This window comes from Oncorhynchus mykiss, chromosome 10 (genome assembly GCF_057628025.1).
Source record: "Oncorhynchus mykiss isolate SJ-2025 chromosome 10, ASM5762802v1, whole genome shotgun sequence".
Lineage (NCBI taxonomy): Eukaryota > Metazoa > Chordata > Actinopteri > Salmoniformes > Salmonidae > Oncorhynchus > Oncorhynchus mykiss.
The window spans coordinates 37,038,006-37,062,597 of NC_143031.1; the positions used below are offsets into that span (position 1 = coordinate 37,038,006).

Below are 24,592 nucleotides of genomic sequence, written 5' to 3' on the forward strand. Positions count from 1 at the left end.
ATGTTGACTGACAAATGGTCTTGTAACTTACTGGGAAGCTGTTTCAGAGAAGTGGTCAGAAAGTGGATGCAGTGTTGCTGGTGAGTGCAGACAGGCATGATTAGAGTACAGTCTTTGACCTTTCCCAAGACCTTCCCCTTGAAACAGGATGGAGCCTGCTCTGACATCAGGCCAATATGTTGTCCTTCACCTTGTCTTCACTTTCAGTACAATACCAGAAAACACTCATGTGTCATAGACAGCCAAAACGTTGCCCACTATGACCCAATTTTGTTGTGGGGAAATAAGAATTTGTTCTTATCTGACTTGCCTAGTTAAAAAGGTTAAATAAAATAAAAATGATTTAGACTTGAAATATTGAATTCAAATAGAACTAAGGAATCACCAAGTTGACAGGAAATAAGACGAGTCACACTTTGCAGCTCTCCTTGTCTAGCATTTATCTATTTATTCAACCATGAAAAAAAGGACATTTCAGTTAAACGCAGACCTTTCTTGGGGATGACGATAAGACACTGATGACTTCTAGCAGTGCAAATGATGAGCTTGTGGCAGCACAGACAGCCTCCAACCTCCAGTTAAAACCATTCCAAAGATAAAAGGTTACGGACCAAGACGCTACTGGACTTTCCTCCAGAAAGTCTTCAGTTTGATCAAATCAGCATTTTGGGGTGGAGTAGAGGGGTAGTGACATCACCCGAAGAGCTGGAGGACATGTTTGGAGAAAAAAAAATCAGGTGGTTGACAAAATACTCTAGTCATTTAGGGATCATCCCAACAATGATCATATTAACAGTAATAAAAAAAGAAACATGATCCAGTCGAAATAAATATTACAAGTCATTGTGGATTGAATGAACATGTAAGATAATTCTCATTAACAAAAGATCAAAAAAAATAACTAAAGTGTCGATATAACATTAAACCAAACAAAGCTAGGAAATCCCAAAACCATGGAAGCCCTCTTACAATGAGCACTTAAAAAGGCATGTCAGCATATCTAACGAAGTTGGGTTTGCGTTGAATATGATACTTCTCAATATACAAAAATCATTTTGCAAACAGTACCGTTCTCCAAAGCAATATCGTTTCATCTATGGTAATAATTGTACTTTTAGAAAAAAGTAAAGATCTAACCAAGAGATATAATAGAAAATGGCAGCCAAGGTGAAGATACCTTTTATTAATTTGTGAGGACAAGGTGAATAATGAAGGACGGTCGTGTTGTGGTAGTGAAACTGCCCTTTGCGTCACGTTGTGGTGGGAATTGTGTCATCATGCTGTGTGTGAGTTCTTGTGGTTTCCCTACATTGTGTTGTCATACCATGCTTCGGTGGAGTGGCATTGTAGCTGCTATGTGGTGGGACCGGCGTAAACAGGTAAGGTTGGTGTGCTCAACGTTTACCGAGTGGGTGATATTCTTGGGGGCTGCTAAGCCCACTTATGGCAGAACAATTCCACTCAGTTATCCATTACTCTGAAGTCTGTTTCTCACATGCTGCAATCATTTTTGACTACTGTGCAAACAACCATTTCCAGAGTATACCCATGCAAGCGACGCAGCAAGTAGGCTTGTCGTTTTTTAACTGTTCTAGGCTTTTTTTAAATAGTCTTCAATTGTCAAAAATGTCATAAAAGGCATCTGCAGAAGTAGTTCCATCCACAAAGCGTAATATTTAACTGCGTTTCAATTAATTTGATATCTGTAGGCCCATGTAAAAGACCAGGGGCATGAACACGGAAGTAGGACGTAAGAACGAGTCACTTGCATGGCGTATTACAGAAAAACAAGACGCAGTGCTTGAAAAATGTAACAATAAATCATTTCCTTTTTCATTGCCAAAGTAGAGTTAAAGTTCAACGGAAATAAAATAGCATTCACATCCACATTTTGCTTGTTAAGCTTAAGGTAATCTCAGCGATTCCACGACAGGATTCCATGACGACAAGGATGACGGACAGGTAGTGTTCTTCTCTTTCAGGCTGTGGTGAAGGAGTCAGGAAAAAAAGGGGTTCAGAGGGAGAGCAGAGAGGATAGGTACAGTATAGAGGCCGATAAGCCAGGGTGAGAAAGATCAAGAACAAAGCGCAGGAGAGAGAAACAGTGATGGAGAGAGTGATAAACGGAGGCTGGAGTTAGCAGGAGCAGCCTCCTTCGCTGACGGGCTGTTCTGGGGTCTTCTCCAGCTTTATGTCAATCACTGGGGAAGGAGGGGTTAAGGACCAACTCGGAGGTCAGACAAGAAAACATGAAGTCCTTTAAAACACATCCCATCTTCTCAATAGGTTTACAAGCTAGCCAATAGGTGTCTACATGTTTGAGTACAATCTGTAAGCATTTATATCTATTGCCACTGAAAAACATGCGTAGTCATACACACAAGTGTGTCTGTGTAGAATAAGGATACTGTCTTCTCTGCTCTTGTCCTGTGTGCTCTCCATGCCAGGGAGGGCAGCAGCCACACGTCGGAACAGCTGCAGGAAAGAGAGAGAACAGACCTCATCGGTCAGAGTCAGACCACTCCAGTCATCCTGCCCTGACATCCACAGAGGCGCCAGGGCAGCTCTTTGGGCTTCCGATCTTCTTAATGCTTCCAATGACGATGTTTTAAAAACAGGCAAACTGTAAGGTTCACCTGTCCAGAGGCTGACACCATAAGAAATGAGACCCCATAGAATCTTTGTGCCTTGAATTTGAGTGCGTTTGATAGGTCAATCATCTAGGATTCTAATCAGCAAATCAGAGCTCATTCTTGTATCTTACAGTTGATTTGAACAGGGGAAACTGCTTGCTTTATTCATGTTTACTTGCCTGGGGGGTTTGAATAAAGGCCTCTCATAAATTATCTGTACAGCGTGCCTTCCACACAAACCTACTGTAGAGCTCACGATACAATCCAGACTGATTCAAGCTTTGTTCATTCATTGGTTTAAGGTAGACAGCGGTAATCATATACAGTTCCTCCTAAAAGGAGGTAAAATACCATCCAATAAATTAACCTGCTGGATAGATCATGCATTAAATAGAATCATTTGATAGTGGTTAGAGAAATCACCTCAAATAAAACCTGGGGTGTGGATCACAAGTCTAAACTCTGTCCCACCCACCAGACCAACTCTGAGCCCACACCTCTACAGGGTGCAAAGAACCCTCTGGTCTTTGGTTATTATGACTGACATGAGATTGGTGGGCAAGGGTTCTGAGACAAATCCAAGGACCCCATTTAGTTTAAATACAAGCCAGTGTTCAACACAGTGATATGCACACGTGTGAGAGAAGCTATCAGTGTAAATACAAGCCAGTGTTCAACACACAGTGATATGCACACGTGTGAGAGAAGCTATCAGTGTAAATACAAGCCAGTGTTCAACACACAGTGATATGCACACGTGTGAGAGAAGGTATCAGAAGAAAGCGTGAGCACTGCACACGTCACACACACGCTGTGCTCTACCTGTTTGACATTGTAGCCTGTCTTTGCACTTGTTTCAATAAAAAGAACATTCAGCTCTTTGGCTCTCTGTTCCCCTTCCTCTGTGGTTATCTGTCTGTGATGACACACGACAATGGACAAACACACACACACACAAACGAGAAAACGAAAAAGAGAATGAACATCATGAAGTGAAGGATGAACATGCCGTGTCTCCTCCTGCTCCTCCTCCTGCAACCTCTGCTCTGTCGAGTGCCCACACAGCTCTTACTTCATCAACACCTCAGAGTACCACCTCAGCTCCTGGTTCAATACACCATATAGGATTCAAATGAAAAGCACTTAAATCTAAAATGGTCAATCAATGGGTATTATAGAACTGTGTGCCTGTGCAAGTCACTTCAGAAATTCTAAATGACCTTACATATAAGGATTGGGCTAAACTAAACCTACCCATGCAGCATTACTGCAGCATTTGACCCTTAACCCCTGAACATGGGTGACCTTTCGAGGATGAGCCGAGGGAGCAGCAGTAGAAGCATGGACGGAGAGCACGACTCAGTCACAAACTCACCTGCTTGACGTTGTAACCTGCTTTAGCACTAGTCTCAATAAACATTACATTTAGCTCTTTGGCCTTCCTCTCACCCTCTTCAATAGCAACTTGCCTGTGGTAGGTAGATAAGAGGGTTAAACATGAACAGCATACAGTCAGCTCATATAGAATCTAAAACCAATAATACAACACAGCAGTCAATACAGTAAACATGGGAATAGAAATTCAAAGCAGTTGTTTTAAGGCGAAAAGCATTGGGGGTTATAGTGGCAAACCATGTGGTAAAATAAAAAGGATTGGTTTGGCTATCACAATTGTTTGAACACACAAATGGATAAGACTTGCTATGATCAGTTGTGCCTCTGAATAATTATAATATATCTAGGTCGTGCTAAACTGGAAAGAGTGTGTGGTCTATTCAACTCCAGACAGTTCCGTCTCTAGATGGCCTGTATCAAGGGAAGAGGTTTGACCCCTTGTTGTGGTCAACAAGTCCCTGGTCAGCTGTACCTAGAGGACAGCATTTCCCACTCAACACAGCAGGGCCTAAAGGTCTGACTTAAAAATGTAAAATAAAACGCTCTACAGTTACAGTCAGTGGATTCAGTAGTATGCTCTAATGTAGAGAGCCCTCCAGGACTTGGGGCCTCATCTAGAAAATGTTGCATATGTACAAAATATGCCCCAAAACACACATGCGCCAGATCTCGCGCAAAAGATGGCATTTATAAAACTGAACGTGAGAATGTGCTTATCCTCCTGCAAACTTTACACCATGAGTACACAGTTTCTACTGGTTGAAGTAATGCATTGCAAGAAGGAGCAGGACTATATGATATATAATATACAATGACACATTAATAACAAAACAAGTAGCTGAATATACTGTAATAAAAAGAGCCAATCATCAGTTAGTGCGAAGAGCCTAAATCCATTTATTTTAGCTTTGCATTCTAAAGTAATTACAGGTCCACAACTTGCAATTGCTTTGGTCTTTCAGAAACGGTCAGACTATAGCAAATGTCACGACAAAATAAAACATTCCATCAACACCTCCAAAGACACTTGAACAAGTTCGCCATTGCTATTTCCTTTAGAGGCCATCTTGGCCTAATTCTAATACTTCCACAGTGTACAGCAAATAAGGGTGTTATCGACACCATAGAAGGTGAATGAAGGGCGTTTTTCAGGCGTGCAGTTTTACGACAGGTCTGATTTATAATGGAAAACATGCGTATGCATGTACAGCACGCATCTAGTTTAGAAATTATATTTTTGTGCACACGCAGTGTTCTCAGAAATGGCACATAAAGATATTTAGTGTAAAATTGACTCAACTGTTATGAGGCCCCTGGTCTGAAGAGCTCTACAGGCTTACTGACACTAGACTGACTTTAGCCTTCAGTTATTATGTCACTCACACCTTTTGTCTGCAAGGTCCGTCTTGTTTCCCACCAGCATGATGATGACATCACTTCCTCTCTCCGTTCTGACATCATCAATCCATTTTGTGGTTTGCTGGAAAGAGTTGACATCTGATACAGGAGGGAGAGAGGGAGGAGAGAATAAATGTTAATCTCCATTCAGGTTGTGACAAGTACAGACTTGTGGTGATGAGCAGAACGACAGAGACAGTAACAAATATACAGAGAATGTGACAAGTAAGCTCATTAAACAAAGTAAATCCAGCTCCCAGTTCCTATCCAGATGTAAGAGCCAAATAGGTTAAATAGTACATCTTTGTTTCAAATGAATAAGGAATCTGTTGTGTGTTTGCTATTTATCCCCTGTCAAGTGTGTGTAGCCCCCTCTACAGGCTGATGCAGAATACAGTTCAAAGCTACAGACTCCAAGGCTTACTGGTAGAGACTGGAATTGCAGCTCAGTGTTTTCACAATACCAGACCATCCTTACCGTGCCATTTGTTTTTTTTTGGTTTGAATTATTAGAATTTGTTTTGTTAGTTCTCTTTATATTTTGTAACCAGAAGAATGACAAATAAATGTATTATTATTCAACTTGATTCAAACTCTGGACATTGGATTTGCATGAGTCAAGACTAACATTTCACCACTCAATTGTGGCGAAAGGATTAGGATGATAATTGTTTTGGGACAATTAAATTGGATAATTTAGCCACTACACCCTCCATCCATCTAGGCTACTATGTTATCTATCCATATCCTTGTATTCTGCCTGTCTGTTTATCCCATAGACCAGGGGTACTCATCTCATTCCCTATGGAGGTCTGGAGCCTGCTGGTTTTCTGTTCTACCTGATAATTAATTGCACCCACCTGGTGTCCCAGGTCTAAATCAGTCCCTAATTAGAGGGGAACAACTAAAACAAGCAGTGAAACTGGCTTCAGGGTCCAGAGTTGAGTTTGAGGGCGATATACTATATATATGTATTTAACAGTCTATCCTCTATCCAGCTGGAAGTGGTGTCTGTTTTTCTGTAGTGACAGTCAGACTTCCTCCCCGGAGAGCCAGTTAAAAAGATGTCTATTGATTTTCCTCTAGCCCTGCTGCAGCTCCATGTCTGCTTTTATCTCCCCCTAATGGCCAATCATCTAACGGACACATTGTAGGAGAGAGATGTTAAAATTGAGTGAAAACTGAACATTGTTATTTCATGTCGGGCAAAATAGGCCCCTGAAGCAACATCAAAGCTGCCGATACCAATTATTTCTAACGAAACGAATAAGACACTTCATTGTTTTGTATATGGGTGACAAACCTAAGTCATGGTTGCCATGGACAAAAAAGAACAGTCCAGAAAAATAAAGATAGGGAAGGATTGAAAAGAAATGGGATTGCTCTGTTGGAAAAAAACAGGAAATCATCAAGGAAACTACTAAACTATTGACAAATTTAACTGCTTTTTACTATAAACAGATTTCACCAACTGATTTTTGCTATTGAAAGCTATTTGGTCTGTAGCCTAATTAGGTTGTATGTATGCTACCGAATGCTTTGTCATTCTGGTATCAATTAACAAACTAATATCTGTCTATTTAATACGGAAACATTCACAGACTACAATCACGCAAAAAGAAGACCAAATAAAGAAGAAGTGGACACATAAAAAAAGAGGGGGAGAAAACCATCAAACATGAAAAGGGGACAGAAGGCATCAGGTACAGGGAAAAAACAGAAAAGGGGACAGAAGGCATCAGGTACAGGGAAAAAACAGAAAAGGGGACAGAAGGCATCAGGTACAGGGAAAAAACAGAAAAGGGGACAGAAGGCATCAGGTACAGGGAAAAAACAGAAAAGGGGACAGAAGGCATCAGGTACAGGGAAAAAACAGAAAAGGGGACAGAAGGCATCAGGTACAGGGAAAAAAGGAGAAGGGAAAAAACAGAAAAGGGACTTGAGCCAGTAGCAAAAAACGAGGTGATGTTTTTTTGTTCTGATTGGTATCCTTCCATCACTTTTCCATCAGTAGGGACCGCACTCACTTGTGATGTCATAGACTACCACGGCCACGGTGGAGTCTCGTATGTAGCTAGGGATCAGACTCCGGAAGCGCTCCTGGCCGGCTGTGTCCCAAAGCTGCAGCCTCACCTGAGCAGCACGTTAGCACCAGCACACAGGGAGAGAAGGAGAAGGAGAGAGGGGCAAGAGGAAGAGGTGGTGGTAAGAGAGGGGAGAACTGGATGAGGGTTGAGGGGGGGGCGGGGAGGGGCACGCACGCACGTCGAGTGGGCGGGGCGCGGAGGGGAGTACCTACTTGTGATGTCGTATACTACGACAGCAGCAGCGGAGTCTCGGATATAACTGGGGATGAGGCTACGGAAACGCTCCTGCCCAGCCGTATCCCACAGCTGCAACCTGATCTGTGGCGGATGGGAGGAGAAATAAAATAAAATGGAAAAGGAAAGGATGAAAAGTAGATGAGAAAAGGAAAACATGAGGTAAGAAACCAAAAAGAAATAAAACAAATCAACTTCTGAAGGAGAGAAAAGGAGAGAGTAAGAAAGAAAGAGAGAGAGAGAGAGAGAGAGAAAGAAGGCTACATGCATGGAGTGTGTGACCATTGGAGGAATGGTGAGGGCCAGGGGAATCATGGGTACTAGGCCTCATGTCTAAAAGGTTCTTCTCAAATCACGCTAGATATTGAATTTCAGCACGAGAATGAACCGAATATGAGCAGATAGGAAAAGGGGAAGAAAAGAATGACAGAGTTTGTATGGAGGAGAGAAAGCTAGCAGGAAGGAAGAAGGAGGATCCAATCCCAGCCCAGGACAGGGCAGCTCTCCGGCTTCTTTTAAGGCGCTAGTGTGTGTGTGCGCGCGCGTGTGTGTGTGTGAGAACCTGGGCCAGGACAAAACACAGTTAGAGCAGACAGTCAGGTCACAGGATACCCAGCATCCCCAAAGTCCCAGAAACCACTATTGGCAAAAATGCAGTAAAGACTCAGAGACCTGTGTGATTGAGTGGGGGTGCGTACATACCAATGAATGGGTAAATCTTTACATTTCAAAAAAGAGACATTTTCGAAATCACTATAATGCAATTTAACATTACTCAGCAAAAGTAACACCAGAGTCATGACTAACAACACCCACTAAAATATTCTCTCAATCAGCATAACATCCCAATCAGCACATTACCACTTTATATGACAATTTCAAGAGAGTGATTTAAAAAGGAGAAAGTAACACTTACTGTTCGGTCTTCGAGGTACATGGTTTTTGACAGGAAATCTATTCCTATTGTGGCCTGGAAACGAGAAAGAATGAAAAGAATGAGAACATTTCTGACAATGATGGTAGATTGATAAGGCTTCAGTACTGTAGTTAGACTAAAATGAAGGAACAAACAGATTGCCTAGTCGAGCCCAGCACTAACAGACCTAATTCAATTGGCTAATCATAAAGACAGACTAGCTAAATATAGTCTGTTAGTGTTGGTCTGGAGCAAAAGTCTGCCCACCCTGTTGTAGGACCAGGACTAAGGTTAGGCATTGAGATCAATGGTGTAGTAAACCTAGCCCTGACTACCATATCCAGACTCAATGGTGTCTGTGTGGTCTAGCCTCACCTGGTAGGTGTTGTCGAAGCTGTCGTACATGAACCTGGTAATCAATGAAGTCTTCCCCACTGAAAAACACAAGACACGAGTTAGGACCAACATGGCTACATAAGGACACTGAAGTCCGGATCGCTGTCATTGTCCCCAATTGGATGTATTTTTAGGAACCCAGTCGGGGTCTCAACTTACTGTTGCGTTAGAATACACAAGGTACAATTTTGAAATTTGGTTGTGCATCTGCAGTTTTCCTCTTGATATAAGTCACTTAATGACTAAAATAACATGTGCACAGTATTTGGGATAGTAGCTCATCTCTCACTTCAGGTCTTATTCGGGATACGTCGTTTACATGCACCCTTGATATCCCGCCTCACGAGTATCCCTGACCATGAATTAACACAATATTCCTCCTTTAAGAATATTGGTTAAAGGAATAGTAACTGAAATATAAACACTGATGGTAGGCCTATAACCACTCACATGTAGAGTAATACAATATAAACTCACAGAATTATGCATTTCTTGCAGTTAAATTATACAACAATTGTTAGCGGAGAACAAACAGGAGTGGAGAAATATAATTTCTTTCTTTCAGCATCTCTTGAGAAAACACATTACACACGCATCATCTTTGACACTTATGCAAGCAGACTGTATTTTAACCACAAAATATGCACCCAAGACTAACCGAAGTCTTAACAGAAATAGGTTTCGTCATTTTCTCAGCTTTTCATTTCCTTAAAACCGGTCAAACTGATGGCATTTGGACATTTTGCATAGGACCGATCTTTCCACTGTTTTAGAGTTAGTGTTTTCTCCCCGGCCCCTAAATGAAACGGACAACTTTACCGGTGTTACCAAGATGAATAATGCATTCATTCTATTTATGCAAAACATTCTGCTAATCATTACTCTATTTAGTCTTCTGGGCAACAAGTTATGACAGAAGAGAAACTACATGCATCAAACTATAGTTGACAAACAAATGGCCTACCAAATATCAGAAATTATAAGCAGAAACTTGTGTAAATTAGGGTGAAAGTAGCCAGTAGTAAATTACAGTAGTCTAAATTATGGAATTATTATGGTGGAGCAATATGGGCAGGTAGCCTACTTTATGAAGTGATTTGTTTGACAATCAGATGAAAACATCACAACACCCATGAAATGCTTCACTGAGCCTGTGCAGACCGCAACAGTAAAGGGGATAAGATGTTAACATGCCACAGTATCCCGTCTTAGATCAGCCTATCCCAGGCATCTTATCCAGGTTTCTCATAACCGGGATACAAACTTCTTCAGGTTATTGTAAACAGGATATGATGTTTATGTGCATCAACTCAAAAACAGAGTACTTAAGTATCCAAAATAATAACAGGATATTGGTGTGCATGTAAATGTGGTCACTGACAGTCACTCAATTAGTCTAGCCAGCCATAGTAACTTTTAGTATTCATGGCCGAATTACCGACCAGGCACATGAACAGGGGCCCCGGTTTCCAGTGGGCCTCTTGTTTTGTTAATCACTTTTCTCAGATATCATATTAACATGGCATATGTAATGGCAAAATGTGGAGAATTGCAGGAAATTAGCAAAAAAAAAAAAGCTCTGTAAAGCAAACTTTTTTGTTTACCTTTTGTCTATAAAATACTTTTTCTGCTAACAGATCCCTCTAAGTATGAAATGATAGTGCTGAGTTAATGCGAGTTAACGTGTAGCAGCTAATTGTTTTGCTAACATGCTATGGGTCTGTAGATGGACTGTGGTGAATTAAGCGACAAGAGCCATGATAAGTGCTGGGGCCATTTCCACTTGTTTCTGCTGTTCTCAATTTCAGAGTTTTTAAAATTGTATAGAAATGTAGTACATGACCCACTCAGGACATAACTAAAACTCAATCCCTGGCTATGGCCCTGATTAGTCTTGAAGAGTAAATAACACCAGTAGTGCTGGCAGAACAGACACAGTACTACACACCTCACCAGACCAGTGTGGAGTGAGTCATTTCACATAGCGAACATAAGACATGTTCTAGCCTGATTTGGTCCTGCAATCCTCCAAACTCAGCAACTCCTCAGACAATTTGCTGAGGTGCACCATCTGTTTTCTGGCCAAAGCCCACAGCTCACCACTACCTTATGACTTGACTCCACCAACCAGTAAGAGTCCATGAGGAGCCGTCTGCCAAGTCTGCACTTTAAGGGAGAGATCAGTAAAAAAATGCCATACAAAATCCTGAAGGGTTTTTGAATTGACTTAAGAAAAAAAAAACTCCAAGGAATGCTGGGAGATTCTCAGTGCCGACCCAGACATAACGTCCTGGCATTTAAACCATACATGATTTTCAAAATGTTGCATACTATTAAACATCCTATTTTTGCATACTGAGAATGCATTGTGTGTGAATGCATTGTTTCCCGCCATTCGTTGATTTTGGTAGCACATCCCCATATCTAACTGATCAGCTGTTGTCAAAGCCGAAATGAGTATGACATCCGGGCATTTAAAAGTATAAAAAATATTTTTGCATACTCAAAAACGGCCAAGTACAGTGAGTGTACAAAATAAATTATGAACACCTGCTCTTTCCATGATAGTTTTCACCTGGTCAGTCTATTGATGTCAATTAACCTGGATCTCTGCCACCAACACTCCCCCTCACTGTTTCTCCCTCGCCCTGCACTGGCATGTGACAACACCTCAAGGGAAATTAGGGCGGGATTCAAACAGGGAGAAAAAAATAATAATAATAATTTTGTTTCATTGCTCCAGTCTACCACATGGTGGAATGCACAAGTATTCATTTCCAATACAACCTCCCCCTCCCTGTATATCTCTCCCAACCCCTCTATCATACTACCACTGTTGCTCATGGATGGTCAGGCCTCAACTCATGGATCCTGAGAAGAGCTCTCCATAACACAGCAGTGTTCAGATTCACAGTGCACACAGGTCTCTAAGCAATCTGTACCATCGATCGAGATATCTACACACACACGAATGTGTGCCAGATTTAGGGTCAGAGGGAGCGATCTAGAGGCCTTATGCCTTCTCTCACTCCATTCTCTTCATCACAATGTAGTTGGCATGACATCGTCTTACATTACTTCTCTTTGTGACCAGACAAATACCAAACTCTTTTCAATAACCCATTCCTCAGACAATATGCCTAATCTCGTTCTGCCTGGTTCTCTCCTGATAGCAAACAGCCAATCAAAATGGGCATCAATGGAAGTTAAATACAGACAGACTTGAAGAGGTGACCTCTAAAATATGACAATGAGTGGTCCCATGGCTGCTTTTTTTCTGTGGGCAGAGCAATGAAACTGAAAACTTCTCCTTGAATGCAAGAGAATGGAGCGGCTCTCACGCCATTGAGTGTACATAGATGAAAAGCAGGACATGTGACACCAATCCCCAGCATGGGCTAAGTATGGAAGGGAAGATAAGAGTGACATTCTTGTGACAGGAATGCCAGATGGCAAAGGTTCCCAATTACAGTTAAATCATTCTGTGGAGCCACTAACGCTGACCAGTGTATGAAAATGCCATGATTTGACAGAATACCTTGTAACTGCCAAAGGGAGAAATGGAGGGAGAGAGGCAGAGAAAACAAAATGGCTGGATTCCCAATCAAGCGGTACAGCTTTCCCCATAGCCCAAATTAAAACTAAATCGGTCGCATACACATATTTAGATGTTTTCACAGGTGTAGCGAAATGTTTGTTCCTAGCTGCACTAACAGTGCAGTAATATATGTCAATAAAAACACGCAAATCTCCCCCTCAAAAGGAAGGAATTAATAAATATTAGAACGAGCAATGTCAGAGTCCGGGATATAAATATATATGATGGTGTGTATAAACATTATGGGCAGTATATGAATAGTAAAGTGTGTACAGCAGTAGTTCTATAGAATAGGCCTTGACTAGAATACAGTAGATACACAGAGTACAAAACATTAAAAACACCTGCTCTTTCCATGACCGACTGAGGTGAAAGCTATGATCCCTTATTGGTGTCACTTGTTAAATTCACTTCAATCAGGGTAGAATGATTTTTAAGCCTTGAGACATGGATTGTGTATGTGTGCCATTCAGAGGGTGGATGGGCAAGACAAAATATTTAAGTGCCTTTGATCGGGTATGGTAGTATGTGCCAGAAGCACCAGTTTCTGCCAAGAACTGCAACACTGCCGAGTTTCACACTCGACAGTTTCCTGTTTGTATCAGGAATGGTCCACCACCCAAAGGACATCCAGCCAACTTGACAACTGCGGGAAGCATTAGAGTCCACGTTGGCCAGCATCCCTGTGGAACGCTATCGACACCTTGTAGAGTCCATGCCGCGACGAATGGAGGCTGTTCTGAGGGCAAAAGCAACTCAATAATGAGAAGGTGTTTTTAATGTTTGGTACATAGTGTACGATGCACGTATGGGCATTCGGCTAAGGCGGTTGACTAAAGTTCAGGGCAGGGAACTGGCCAGAGACCGGCTAGCAGTGAATAACAGTCTGATGGCCTGGAGTTGCTGTACCAGGCAATGATACAGCTCAACGGGATGCTCTCAATGGTGCATTTGAAGAACTCCATGAGGGGCTTAGGGACCAAGCCGAATTTCTTCAGCCTCCTTGTGCCTTCCTCACCATACCATCTGTGGTACTCCCTAAAATTAGAAGGTAGGACTTGACTCATTCCATGCCCCACCTCTACCATTCCTGAGAGGAAAACCATAACCTAGTTTGAGTTCAGGACTGCCCCCTTCCCCATTTTTCTGGGCGGAGGGGTCAGTGCTGCTTGAGAGGAAGGTATGCACTACACAGGGCAGACCAGCTGGGATTGAGAGAGACCCCACCCAAAGACTGAGGGGACTAGACTAGAGGTCGACCGATTAATCGGAATGGACGATTAATTAGGGCCGATTTCAAGTTTTCATAACAATCAGAAATCAGTATTTTTGGGCGCCAATTTGGCCAATTTGTTTTTTTTTACACCTTTATTTAACTAGGCAAGTCAGTTAAGAACACATTCTTATTTTCAACAACGGCCTAGGAACGGTGGGTTAACTGCCTCGGTTCAGGGGCAGAATGACAGATTTTCACCTTGTCAGCTCGGGGGACTCAATCTTGCAACCTTACAGTTAACAAGTCCAACGCTATAACGACCTGCCTCTCTCGTTGCACTCCACAAAGAGACTGCCTGTTACGCGAATGCAATAAGCAAGTAGCTAGCTAGCTAGCTAGCATTAAACTTATCTTATAAAAACAATCATAATCACTAGTTGATGGTATTACTAGATATTATCTAGCATGTCCTGTGTTGCATATAATCTGACTGAGCATACAAGCATGCATACAAGTATCTAACTGAGCAGTGGTAGGCAAAAGCAGGCGCTTAAACATTCATTCAAACAGCACTTTCTTTGCGTTTTGCCAGCAGCTCTTCGTTGTGCGTCAAGCATTGCACTGTTTATGGCTTCAAGCCTATCAACTCCCGAGATGAGGCTGGTGTAACCAAAGTGAAATGGCTAGCTAGTTAGCGCGTGCTAATTGCGTTTCAAACGTCACTTGTTCTGAGTCTTGGAGTGGTTGTTTCCCTTGCTCTGCATTGGTAACGCTGCTTAGAGGGTGGCTGTTGTCGTTATGTTCCTGGTTCGAGCCCAGGGAGGAGCGAGGAGAGGGACGGAAGCTATACTGTTACACTGGCAATACTAAAGTGCCTATAAGAACAAAGGTTAATGAAATACAAATGGTATAGAGGGAAATAGTCCTATAATTCCTATAATAACTACAACCTAAAACTTCTTACCTGGGAATATTCAAGACTCATGTTAAAAGGAACCACCAGCTTTCATATGTTCTCATGTTCTGAGCAAGGAACTTGAACTTAAACGATTTCTTACATAGCACATATTGCACTTTTACTTTCTTCTCCAACACTTTGTTTTTGCATTATTTAAACCAAATTGAACGTTTCATTATTTATTTGAGGCTAAATTGATTTTATTGATGTATTATATTAAGTTTAAATAAGTGTTCATTCAGTATTGTTGTAATTGTCATTATTACAAATAAAAACATTGTAAAAAAAATTATAAAAATGGCCGACTAATCAGTATCAACTTTTTTTTGGTCCTCCAATAATCGGTATCGGAGTTGAAAAATCATCATCGGTCGACCTCTGGACTAGACAGCTGACAGAAGGAAAACATGTCTACTTTAGGAGTCAATATGAAGACGACCCACATGTTAGAAGATACTGCTGCAGACAATGACACAGTGAAGACATCCACTGTATGCATGCGTGTGCCCTGACTGCACTGGGGACTTGTTCTACTCAAGCTCAAAGTGTGGTCAGAAAGGGTGATTTGGCCAATGTGTATTGTAGTCGCGTGAGTCAGTAATGTACATATTTATGTCAATTGAAATTTTGGCCTGATATCTCCACTTCAGGTCTCTTCAATGAGAATAGACTAAGATGGTCTGCAGTTAGGAAAGTTAAAAAATAATGTTCAATTTAGAGGCCCACCACTTCCTAAAAAAAAAAACTTGTATTTGGTCTTTCCTTTAATAAATAGAAACATGCTTACATGTCTGCTAGCAAGAGAGCTGTTTTTAGCATTATTTTTACTTACCAGGTAAGTTGTCTAAGAGGTGAGAACACTATCAACAACCTAGGAAAGAGTTTCTGGGGAGATGAGTAGTTCAACAAGCCAATTGGATGCTGGGGATGATTAGGTGGCCAGAGTAATACGATGGCCAGTTTGGAAATTGGGAACCAGTCAATAATCTCATAATTATAGGGAAGGTTAGGACTAACTTGGGAGGGTCTGGGTTTAGGACCAGGCCATCCTTTCAAATATGCAAGAAGTAATTACACTGATAAGATCTAATGGTGAAAACACCTGAGAAGTAGTCACTTAAATCTAGACCCATTGCCATACGTGTCTGTGGACACAGTAGTACATGTCAGTCAAAAACATGAGTGTGAAGTTTGTCGTTTGTGTGTTTCCCAGCGGTGAGGGACTTAAACTGACTAGACCTAATGTGTGCACACTCTGATCCAGTGTTCACCTCTCACACCAGTGCAGAAATCCCTGCTTACATAAATAGCTGCGAGGGGTCAGAGGTCAGGCTTCATTCCTCTGGGGCAGAACACAAAATAAATCACAGCAGTATATTATCCACATTACTCCTCCCTTCCCCCAGTCTCAACAGAAACACATCACACACACACGTTTGTCAGCAGCACAAACAAAACACATCAACCTCATTGAAATGTAGCATGAGTTCTGGTTAGAGGGGGATGTTTGTTGCTGACAGTGGTATATAGGATAAACTATTTTATAGCCTTGCCTACAATGAAAGGAACCTATTGACTTCTAGCCCACCTCCATACTAGAGGTCGACCGATTATGATTTTTCAACGCCGATACCGATTATTGGAGGACCAATAAAAGCCGATATCGATTAAATCGGACAAAAACATTTTTTGGTAATAATGACAATTACAACAATACTGAATGAACACTTATTTTAAACTTGATGTTCTGAAAGAGCTGCAAAACCTGGACCCATACAAATCAGCTGGGCTTGACAATCTGGACCCTCTATTTCTGAAACTGTCTGCCGCAACCCGTATTACCAGCCTGTTCAACCTCTCCTTCGTATCATCTGAGATCCCCAAGGATTGGAAAGATGCCGCAGTAATCCCCCTCTTCAAAAGGGGGAGACACCCTGGACCCAAATTGTTACAGACCATCCATCCTGCCCTGCCTATCTAAGGTCTACGAAAGCCAAGTCAACAAACAGATCACTGACCATCTCGAATCCCACCGTACCTTCTCCGCTGTGCAATCCGGTTTCGGAGCCGGTCACGGGTGCACCTCAGCCACGCTCAAGGTACTAAACAATATCATAACCGCCATCAATAAAAAAGACAGTACTGTGCAGCCGTCTTCATCGACCTGGCCAAGGCTTTCGACTCTGTCAATCACCATATTCTTATCGGCAGGTTTTTCTAATGACTGCCTTGCCTGGTTCACCAACTACTTTGCAGACAGAGTTCAGTGTGTCAAATCGGAGGGCATGTTGTCCGGTCCTCTGGCAGTCTCTATGGGGGTACCACAGAGTTCAATTCTCGGGCCGACTCTTTTCTCTGTATACATCAATGATGTTGCTCTTGCTGCGGGCGATTCCCTGATCCACCTCTATGCAGACGACACCATTCTGTACACTTCTGGCCCTTCCTTGGACATTGTGCTATCTAACCTCCAAACGAGCTTCAATGCCATACAACACTCCTTCCGTGGCCTCCACCTGCTCTTAAACGCTAGTAAAACTAAATGCATGCTTTTCAACCGTTTGCTGCCTGCACCCGCACGCCTGACTAGTATCACCACCCTGGATGGTTCCGACCTAGAATATGTGGACATCTATAAGTACCTAGGTGTCTGGCTAGACTGCAAACTCTCCTTCCAGACTCATATCAAACATCTCCAATCCAAAATCAAATCTAGAGTCGGCTTTCTACTTCGCAACAAAGCCTCCTTGACTCACGCCTCCAAACTTACCCTAGTAAAACTGACTATCCTACCGATCCTCGACTTCGGCGATGTCATCTACAAAATAGCTTCCAATACTCTACTCAGCAAACTGGATGCAGTTTATCACAGTGCCATCCGTTTTGTTACTAAAGCACCTTATACCACCCACCACTGCGACCTGTATGCTCTAGTCGGCTGGCCCTCACTACATGTTTGTCGCTAGACCCACTGGCTCCAGGTCATCTACAAGTCTATGCTAGGTAAAGCTCCGCTTTATCTCAGTTCACTGGTCACGACGTCAACACCCACCCGTAGCACGCGCTCCAGCAGGTGTATCTCACTGATCATCCCTAAAGCCAAAATCTCATGTGGCCGCCTTTCCTTCCAGTTCTCTGCTGCCTGCGACTGGAACGAATTGCAAAAATCTCTGAAGTTGGAAACTTTTATTTCCCTCACCAACTTAAAACATCTGCTATCAGAGCAGCTAACCGATCGCTGCAGCTGTACATAGTCCATCGGTATATAGCCCACCCAATTTACCTACCTCAGCCCCATACTGTTTTTATATTATTTACTTTTCAGCTCTTTTGCACACCAGTATCTCTACCTGCACATGTTCATCTGATCATTTATCACTCCAGTGTTAATCTGCTAAATTGTAATTATTCACTCCTATGGCCTATTTATTGCCTACCTCCTCATGCCTTTTGCACACAATGTACACTGCTCAAAAAAATAAAAAGGGAACACTTAAACACAATGTAACTCCAAGTCAATCACACTTCTGTGAAATCAAACTGTCCACTTAGGAAGCAACACTGATTGACAATAAATTGCACATGCTGTTATGCAAATGGAATAGAAAACAGGTGGAAATTATAGGCAATTAGCAAGACACCCCCAATAAAGAAGTGGTTCTGCAGGTGGGGACCACAGACCACTTCTCAGTTCCTATGCTTCCTGGCTGATGTTTTGGTCACTTTTGAATGCTGGCGGTGCTTTCACTCTAGTGGTAGCATGAGACGGAGTCTACAACCCACACAAGTGGCTCAGGTAGTGCAGCTCATCCAGGATGGCACATCAATGCGAGCTGTGGCAAGAAGGTTTGCTGTGTGTCAGCGTAGTGTCCAGAGCATGGAGGCGCTACCAGGAGACAGGCCAGTACATCAGGAGACGTGGAGGAGGCCGTAGGAGGGCAACAACCCAGCAGCAGGACCGCTAACTCCGCCTTTGTGCAAGGAGGAGCAGGAGGAGCACTGCCAGAGCCCTGCAAAATGACCTCCAGCAGACCACAAATGTGCATGTGTCTGCTCAAACGGTAAGAAACAGAATCAATGAGGGTGGTATGAGGGCCCGACGTCCACAGGTGGGGGTTATGCTTACAGCCCAACACCGTGCAGGACGTTTGGCATTTGAACACCAAGGTTGGCAAATTCGCCACTGGCGCCCTGTGCTCTTCACAGATGAAAGCAGGTTCACACTGAGCACATGTGACAGACGTGACAGTCTGGAGACGCCGTGGAGAACGTTCTGCTGCCTGCAACATCCTCCAGCACGACCGGTTTGGTGGTGGGTCAGTCATGGTGTGGGGTGGTATTTCTTTGGGGGGCCGCACAGCCCTCCATGTGCTCGCCAGAGGTAGCCTGAATGCCATTAGGTACCGAGATGAGATCCTCAGACCCCTTGTGAGACCATATGCTGGTGTGGTTGGCCCTGGGTTCCTCCTAATGCAAGACAATGCTAGACCTCATGTGGCTGGAGTGTGTCAGCAGTTCCTGCAAGAGGAAGGCATTGATGCTATGGACTGGCCCGCCCGTTCCCCTGACCTGAATCCAATTGACCACATCTGGGACATCATGTCTCGCTCCATCCACTAACGCCACGTTGCACCACAGACTGTCCAGGAGTTGGCGGATGCTTTAGTCCAGGTCTGGGAGGTGATCCCTCAGGAGACCATCCGCCACCTCATCAGGAGCATGCCCAGGCGTTGTAGGGAGGTCATGCTATTTTAGTGTTCCCTTTATTTTTTTGAGCAGTGTAGATTATTTTTTTCCCCCTACTATGTTATTGACTTGTTTATTCCATGTGTAACTCTGTGTTGTTGTCTGTTCACACTGCTATGCTTTATCTTGGCCAGGTCGCAGTTGCAAATGAGAACTTGTTCTCAACTAGCCTACCTGGTTAAATAAAGGTAAAATAAAAATAAATATTTGTCGCCAAACCCATTGGCTCCAGGTCATCTACAAGTCCTTGCTAGGTAAAGCCCCGCCTTATCTCAGCTCACTGGTCACCATAGCAGCACGCACTCCAGCAGGTATATCGCACTGGTCACCCCCAAAGCCAATTCCTCCTTTGGTCGTCTTTCCTTCCAGTTCTCTGCTGCCAATGACTGGAATGAACTGCAAAAATCACTGAAGCTGGAGACTCATATCTCCCTGACTAGCTTTAGGCACCAGCTGTCAGAGCAGCTCACAGATCACTGCACCTGTACATAACCCATCTGTAAACAGCCCATCCAACTACCTCATCCCCATACTGTATTTATTTATCTGACTCATTTGCACCCCAGTATCTCTACTTGCACATTCATCTTCTGCACATCTATCACTCGTGTTTAATTGGTATATTGTAATGATGTTTGTTTATTCCATGTGTACCTGTGTTGTGTGGACCTGCTTTGCTTTATCTTGGTCAGGTCGCAGGTTAAAATGAGAACTTGTTCTCAACTAGCCTATCTGGTTAAATAAAGGTGAAATAAAAACATATACAGTAGTATGTAGCAGCTGGCTAACTAGTTAACGTTAATGATTTTAGTTAACGTCGTTACAACCCGACTACTGACCTGACTGATTGGGTGAACTAGAAACAACGCGTCTCCCAACAGCTTGTTAACTAGCTCGGCTAGTAAGTGTATGTCTAAAAAAAAGTATATGATAGTTAACCTTAATGGTTAGCAGCTTTACCTGGCTAACGTTTGCCAGCTAACGGTAGCTAGCAACAAAGTAGCTAACGTAAAACACTTGATATCACGGATAGGTTCAATATCACTGATCGTAGCTATTTAGATCGTTTAAATCGCCATGGTCTCTATATCATGGCAGTTGGTGGATATCGATTAAATTAAGGGACTCGCCCATGATGATTGATGGCATTTGCTAGCCAGTTAATAGCTAAATTGGCACGCTGATGACCACATAAAACGCGTTAGTCGTTACCCCACACAGGTCAGTGTTCACTTACCGCTCTGTTCGCCAAGAAAGACCAATTTAAATTTCCTTAGAGGGTTTCCGAAGTCTCCTGCTGCGGACATGACTGCAATGTTGTTAGGCAGGCAAAGGCAAGTTGTAGACTGTGGCCCACAGTGTGGGGAGAAAAAAACACACTACCCCTTACTTTAGTGAGCTAGCTAAATCCCTACTAGCTAGCCAGCCCAGTTGACAAGTTCAGGGGGTTGTGCCGTAAGAACTAACTAGCTAACAGCAATGCTTCTAAACTGCAATTTCTTGGCTTGACTGGCAATCGGTGAGTTTCTAGCTAAATAACTAGCTAGTAGATACTGGCTTCTTGAACACTCAGCTGACTTGTTTGTGACTCGCTGACTAACTAACTACCTCAGCACTCCCACTCCATCGCTGTTAGCTAGTTGTTTCAGAGGATGTTAGTCACGACCTAATGTGTTCGACGACTGGCACAAGGCTCCACCAATCCAAAGCGACTGTGGCATTCCGATGCAGTGGCGTAAATTACGGGTATGTTCGCAAATTCACTCTGGAGTGGCATGTTAGACTGTGCCGTTCATAAATTCAGAGCGTTTCGCACTCGGGGCCATCAAGCTCTGGCCTAGCAGTAGGGTTAATCCGAGTGTTATGACCTAAGACAGTCAAGCACCCAAACTATTGGCTAAAGTTGGCTAGCTTGCTAGCTACGTCCAGACACAAATGAGAGAACACCTCACACTGACCATTTTACTCGTCCTACTAGCAGAGCTGGTTAGGCTGTTGTCATGTGTTTTAGAGCGTTGTTGACTGTAACTATGCTGCTGCCAACAATTCGTAAATTCGTAAATTCCTCAGTTATTCTGCGCTCTGGCACACTCAGAAGAGAGTGCTCTGAAATTGGAGTAGATAGCCAGAGGGAATTTACGAACGCACCCATTTGGTGATCCTGCCACAAACTTTCCAATATATATCCGCCAATAATATAGTAGCTATTTCATAATGGGGATCAGTGTCTAAATGTTTTGCTTTAGTTCTCACGTCCTGAGGTGAACGATTGGTGGAATTTGCATATTTCATGAAATTCCATGTAAATTGTTATGGGAACGAAGTTTTTGCATGGTAATGCAATGTAACTACACATCCGAGCATAATGTCAGATGAAAGGGGAGTTGATGCAGGTTGCTTGACGAGGACGCCACGTTTCCAGGGCCAGCATCGGACTTTGAACGCAATGCCGTCTTTATTTTCTTTCACAATGACATTGTGCTGTGAGCAATAATGACATATTATACACTTATTTGGCTGCATCCAATACCCTCATACTCGTCTATGTTTCTCTTTGATGCATATATTAAATACAATTTAAAGCAAACACATTTGAAAGCGGAAATAAGATATTGTCCTTGTTCCATAGCACATTTTAGTCAGATGGACCAACCGGAAGCATTCTTCTCAGAACCTCTTGTGTACATGTGCAAAAACTAGCTTCTGCAAAATTGTGAATCTAATATAATTTCGAGATTTTTGTGAAGTGATTACTTCATCTTAAATTTGAAGCAATGAATCCTGTCATTCGCAAGGTAGTGTGTCTTCTACTCATAAATGGCGTTTGTCACATTTGTATTGTTGATGTAACGTTAGCTAGCTGGCTAGCAAGAAGGAAGGTCAAACATGTCAGCATATCAGAACACTTGTATATGATAGATTGTTTATCTTCTATCCCGTTACAGGCTTCCTTCGCACTTCATTCACGTGTGTTGGACCAAGTAGGATTGTTATTCCGGTAAATTAGTTAAAAGCATATAGGCAGCCAATTGCTGGTTGCTACAGGACACAATAATTACCACATCAAGTTTCATTCGATGAGGTGTTAGCTAGCGACATTTCAACGTGTCTAATGTTTCTGATGTTTATTTTAAGGGCATCAGTATCAGTGCAACATCCGATTCAGGGTAAGTCCTCCCACCAATAACAGTTAGTTACTGTTGTATCAATTTAGACTTTCTAGTTAAGTCTTAGGAAGTGACTTTATCCTGAAAGTTATATTGCCACTTATATAATTACCTAAGTGTATGTAAGCCATCTGTTTGGCTGGATAACTGTTTTCTACAGGGAGTCTGGCTTTTTCCAATGAGCGACAATACAGGACCATGCCTACTCATGGGATTGGCAAATATAAGCACCTGTTACCCAAAGAAGCGGTAAGTCTGTCCTTAGTAGATCACTTAATTATACTCTCTAATACTGGAGCCACCAGCTTACACCGTTAGCATATCTACTTGCTTATATAACATTTATTGTGCCTTCAGCCAAAGAAAAAGAAAGAGAGACAGCAGATGAAGCAGATCAAAACTGCAACAGATGCAGAGTACGGGACTCTGAACGTGAAAGTGTCTGGCTATGACATGATCCTAGTGGAGCACTACTCCCAGTACATCCACAATCTCTGCAACCGCCTAGGTGTCAAAGTGGCTGAGAGGTGAGAGGTAGACTTTAAGACCTTGTGTTACTGGCCTCACTCAAAGATTTGATGGCCCAAATATACATGTCTCTGTCGCAGAGTTCATAATGATTCAATAGGAGGCACACATTTGGCCCTCTTTTGTAGCATGGGATTACATCATCCAATGTCTTTGAATCATTGGTTAACTAACTAACCTTAAAGGGATGAACTAACACTCTTCTCCTCTCAGCTATGCATTGCCCACTAAGAGCACGGAAGTCATGGTCATGCCAGAGCAAGGGACCAAGATGTATGTAGATGCCATCCTCAAGACCCATGAGCGAATTGTTCAGGTAATGGAGTGTTTTTAGTGATGATAATTTGTTCTCTGAACTTTTGGCAGTTGCACTGACAAACAGCTTTTCACTCTAGAGAGAGCATTGATAAGTGTTTTGTTTACAGCTCAGCCAACTAAACGCCACATTATGCCCCACCTTTATGGAGGTCCTGTTAAAGAATCAGCCAGAGGGGATTCAACTCTCTGTAAAGCTGGTGAGCAAATGACATCTATGTTCTTGACCTCTGCATGACTTTTCTTTTGCACAAGGATCATATCTACAGTATGTACACTTTTTTTGTTGTCATTTGTTAGTTATTGTTCAGTGACATAACACTTGCTTGTCTGTTTCCCAGCACACAGAGGCAGATTACCAAGCCCGTTTCAAGGCGCGTCCAGAGCTAGAGGGACTGATGGCACAGATGACCTAGTGAGAGGAAAAACACAGTCCACCCCACCCTTTTACCTCAACTGTCATCATACTTTTGACCTCTACTTTGTCACATTTGAAGCAGTGGATGCCAATGCGTCTTTTTTTCCTCACAATAGTGCTGTGTTTTGTAATCATGACGTGTACATATTGTAAATGAATTGTGGGTGAATGTAGGACATTGTCCAAAAGCTGAAGAGCATACGCACATCCAGGTTCTTTTTGCAGGTGCTGGAGTTGTAGGTTAATTCATGAGAAATAAAAACACTGCACACTGCTGCTCATGCTCCCAGGTGATTTTATTATAACAGCGTTAGGCATCCATATCCCAGGTGATTTTATTATAACAGCGTTAGGCATCCATATCCCAGGTGATTTTATTATAACAGCGTTAGGCATCCATATCCCAGGTGATTTTATAATAACAGCGTTAGGCATCCATATCCCAGGTGATTTTATTATAACAGCGTTAGGCATCCATATCCCAGGTGATTTTATTATAACAGCGTTAGGCACCCATATCCCAGGTGATTTTATTATAACAGCGTTAGGCATCCATATCCCAGGTGATTTTATTATAACAGCGTTAG

General features: G+C 42.7%; 2 protein-coding genes across 7 annotated transcripts; one reads left to right on the top strand and one right to left on the bottom strand.

The window, feature by feature from the left end:
* Nucleotides 1-423: 423 nt before the first annotated feature.
* LOC110533791 (ras-related protein Rab-6A) lies at nucleotides 424-21,696 on the bottom strand. Of its 6 annotated transcripts, none has more exons than XR_016484050.1 (8): nucleotides 20,815-21,579; nucleotides 9,039-9,097; nucleotides 8,664-8,717; nucleotides 7,454-7,559; nucleotides 5,414-5,525; nucleotides 3,456-4,102; nucleotides 2,409-2,475; nucleotides 424-2,201 (listed from the first exon to the last, which is right to left on the bottom strand). XR_016484050.1 is itself a non-coding variant. In XM_021618307.3 (8 exons), exons 1-8 carry the CDS (start codon nucleotides 20,882-20,884, stop codon nucleotides 2,137-2,139), a joined length of 627 nt encoding a protein of 208 aa, XP_021473982.1. In that variant the 5' UTR covers nucleotides 20,885-21,696; the 3' UTR covers nucleotides 424-2,136. The 6 variants fall into 6 exon arrangements, 4 of the variants coding, with proteins under 4 accessions (XP_021473982.1, XP_021473984.1, XP_021473986.1 ...); XR_016484051.1 differs by lacking the exon at nucleotides 7,454-7,559 and adding an exon at nucleotides 7,726-7,831; XM_021618307.3 differs by having other exon boundaries at nucleotides 4,009-4,102; nucleotides 20,815-21,696.
* Nucleotides 21,697-21,788: 92 nt separating this feature from the next.
* Nucleotides 21,789-24,281, top strand: mrpl48 (mitochondrial ribosomal protein L48). Its single transcript, XM_021618306.3, has 8 exons — nucleotides 21,789-22,372; nucleotides 22,523-22,575; nucleotides 22,713-22,744; nucleotides 22,905-22,993; nucleotides 23,102-23,271; nucleotides 23,486-23,588; nucleotides 23,698-23,787; nucleotides 23,929-24,281. Exons 1-8 carry the CDS (start codon nucleotides 22,352-22,354, stop codon nucleotides 24,001-24,003), a joined length of 633 nt encoding a protein of 210 aa, XP_021473981.1. The 5' UTR covers nucleotides 21,789-22,351; the 3' UTR covers nucleotides 24,004-24,281.
* Nucleotides 24,282-24,592: the final 311 nt, after the last annotated feature.